This window comes from Puntigrus tetrazona, chromosome 4 (genome assembly GCF_018831695.1).
Source record: "Puntigrus tetrazona isolate hp1 chromosome 4, ASM1883169v1, whole genome shotgun sequence".
Classification (NCBI taxonomy): domain Eukaryota; kingdom Metazoa; phylum Chordata; class Actinopteri; order Cypriniformes; family Cyprinidae; genus Puntigrus; species Puntigrus tetrazona.
Window position 1 is genome coordinate 17,717,742 of NC_056702.1, and position 2,294 is coordinate 17,720,035.

The 2,294-nt window shown below is 41.8% G+C and overlaps 1 protein-coding gene across 1 annotated transcript; it reads right to left on the reverse strand.

Moving 5' to 3' along the window:
• Positions 1 to 22: 22 nt before the first annotated feature.
• Positions 23 to 2,049, reverse strand: LOC122343057 (gastrula zinc finger protein XlCGF8.2DB-like). The gene is made up of 2 exons (XM_043237362.1): positions 1,919 to 2,049; positions 23 to 1,338 (listed from the first exon to the last, which is right to left on the reverse strand). The coding sequence occupies exons 1-2, from the start codon at positions 2,001 to 2,003 to the stop codon at positions 272 to 274; spliced, it is 1,152 nt and encodes a 383-aa protein (XP_043093297.1). The 5' UTR covers positions 2,004 to 2,049; the 3' UTR covers positions 23 to 271.
• Positions 2,050 to 2,294: the final 245 nt, after the last annotated feature.

The following is a 2,294-nucleotide window of genomic DNA, read 5'->3' on the forward strand; positions in this document are numbered from 1 at the left end:
TACATGTACAGAAATCTATATCACGTCATAAACATCCAACAAATAAACGTTCTTGAATATGACTTGTATCTGAACTGACTTGCTCTTAACCTCCCAAGACCCCGTGTCCTCATATGAGGACATTATATTTCAGTGAATTTAGAGACTATACAAACCACAGTTTTAGGATACGGAATAACGGAATCTGCTTTAGAGTCGAGTAAAGCAGGCTAATTTTCATATTTGAACGAACTAACACTTTTTTCTTCGTAGACTCCGCTGTTTACGTGGTTCAAGGACCCAAAGGTACCCTAACCTCTCCAGAGTGAAGGCACACGTGCTTCTCGAAGCTGCCTCTTTTTTTAAACGTCTTCCCGCACTCTGCGCATCCGGCCAGCTTCTTGTCAGAATGAGACCGTGCGTGCCTTTTCAGATCGACGCGTTTCGCGTATCTCTTTTCGCACTGGAGACACGGGAAAGGTCTTTCTCCGGTGTGGACTCTGGCGTGGATGTTAAGCGTTCTTTTATGTCTGAACCTCTTCTCGCACAGCGAGCAGGAGAAAGGTTTCTCGCTGTTGTGGATTCTCATGTGGACCTTGAGGCTTCCTTTCCGAGTGAAACTCTTTCCGCACTCTTGGCAGGTGAAAGGTTTCTCTCCGGTGTGGATTCTCACGTGGTCCGTGAGGCTTCTTTTTTCAGTGAAACCGACTCCGCACTGTGGGCAGCTGAAAGGCTTCTCTCCGGTGTGAATTCTTACGTGACTCTTAAGGTTTCCTTCGTGCGTGAAGGCCTTTCCGCACCGGTGACACAGAAAAGGCTTCCGTCCGATGTGAGTTACCAGGTGCCTTTTAAGTCGTTTCATGTCTTCGAAACCCACTGCACACAGATGACACACGAAACGGCTCTCTCTTAAATGAATCCTGGCGTGCTTACTGAGGCTTCCTTTACGCGTGAACCGTTTTTTACACTGATCGCACGCGAACGGTTTCTCTCCAGTGTGACTTCTCATGTGACTCTTAAGATTTCCTTTTCGTTTCAAGGTTATTCCGCAGAGTTCGCAGACGTGAGGGCTTCCTCCGGCGTGGAGACTCATGTGAGTGTAAAAGGTTTCTTCTTGTGCAAAACGTTTTAAACACCGACCGCACGCCAACGCCGTCTCTCCGGTGTGAATTCTCGAGTGGATCTTGAGACTGCTCTTCCGTGCAAAGCTCTTTCCACACTGCTGGCAAATTAAGTGCGCTTTCGGATCGCTTTTTTGCGTGGAAGCCTCCTCGGGCTGCGAACTAAAAGATTTCCCTTCGGTTGTGAAACAGTCGTTTTCATTCACATCTTCATTCTGCTCTTTCGGCGCCAACAAGTCTAAGGCAAACAAAGGAAGATACAACACTTTTAAAGCATCAAAACCGTGCAGAAATAAACATGACAATGGCCACTGATTCAACATGACTACGTAAATTTATCGCTTATCCGAGTTTCGCCAGAATAAAGTACATCTATAATGAAATGCTAGTCGACGTAGCCTTTATCACTGCTTGAAATATTATGAAATATGTTGCATGAATCTAAACTCACTTCATAACGTCAGTCGAGTGTTTGAGATGAGAAGTAGAAACGTGTTATTAAATGTTGTATTTTCACATCCTCAATGCAACTGATCAATCTGATTTCATTTAAATTTTAAACATAGCAAACTTTATTAGATAGTAAAACAAAGGCAGAATAATGTATAACTCAAGTTACTGCTCTTTTAGTTAATATTACTGCTCTGATGTTGTACTATATTCTGCCTTGGTTGTATTATTATTAAGTATTTTTATGGTTACGCGACCTCTACATCTCAATAATCAAATAAAACCACTTAAATTGTGGCTTTTCAAAAAACAGTTGGCACTGTAATCAAGTCAAATGAGTGACTTCAGCTTGAAGAACGAAAACCAACCTATTCGTGTCTCGGTACATTCCCGTTTGAGACTGAACACTTCTTCAATCCTGAAGTCTTCGCTCTCCTCTTTAATAAACGCCATCTTTAAAAAGTCACATGGATCTCAGCTGCTTCACCAGGAATTTGTTCAACCTGTCACGATTAAAACGGGACAAAACGAACAGGAAGACAAGTATAAACCAACTTCATCTCATCTCAGTCACCTCCTTAGTTCAGACGTCAGTACTCGTGACAAGATGGATTCCTTTTTTTGAATTTAAAACTGAATACGCAAATGACATCTTAATGATTTTAGTGTGGATTCATTTAAGGGAAACATATCGTTTTTAAAACAAATTTAAAGTTGTTGTAGTTTTTTTTTTTTTTTTTTAAA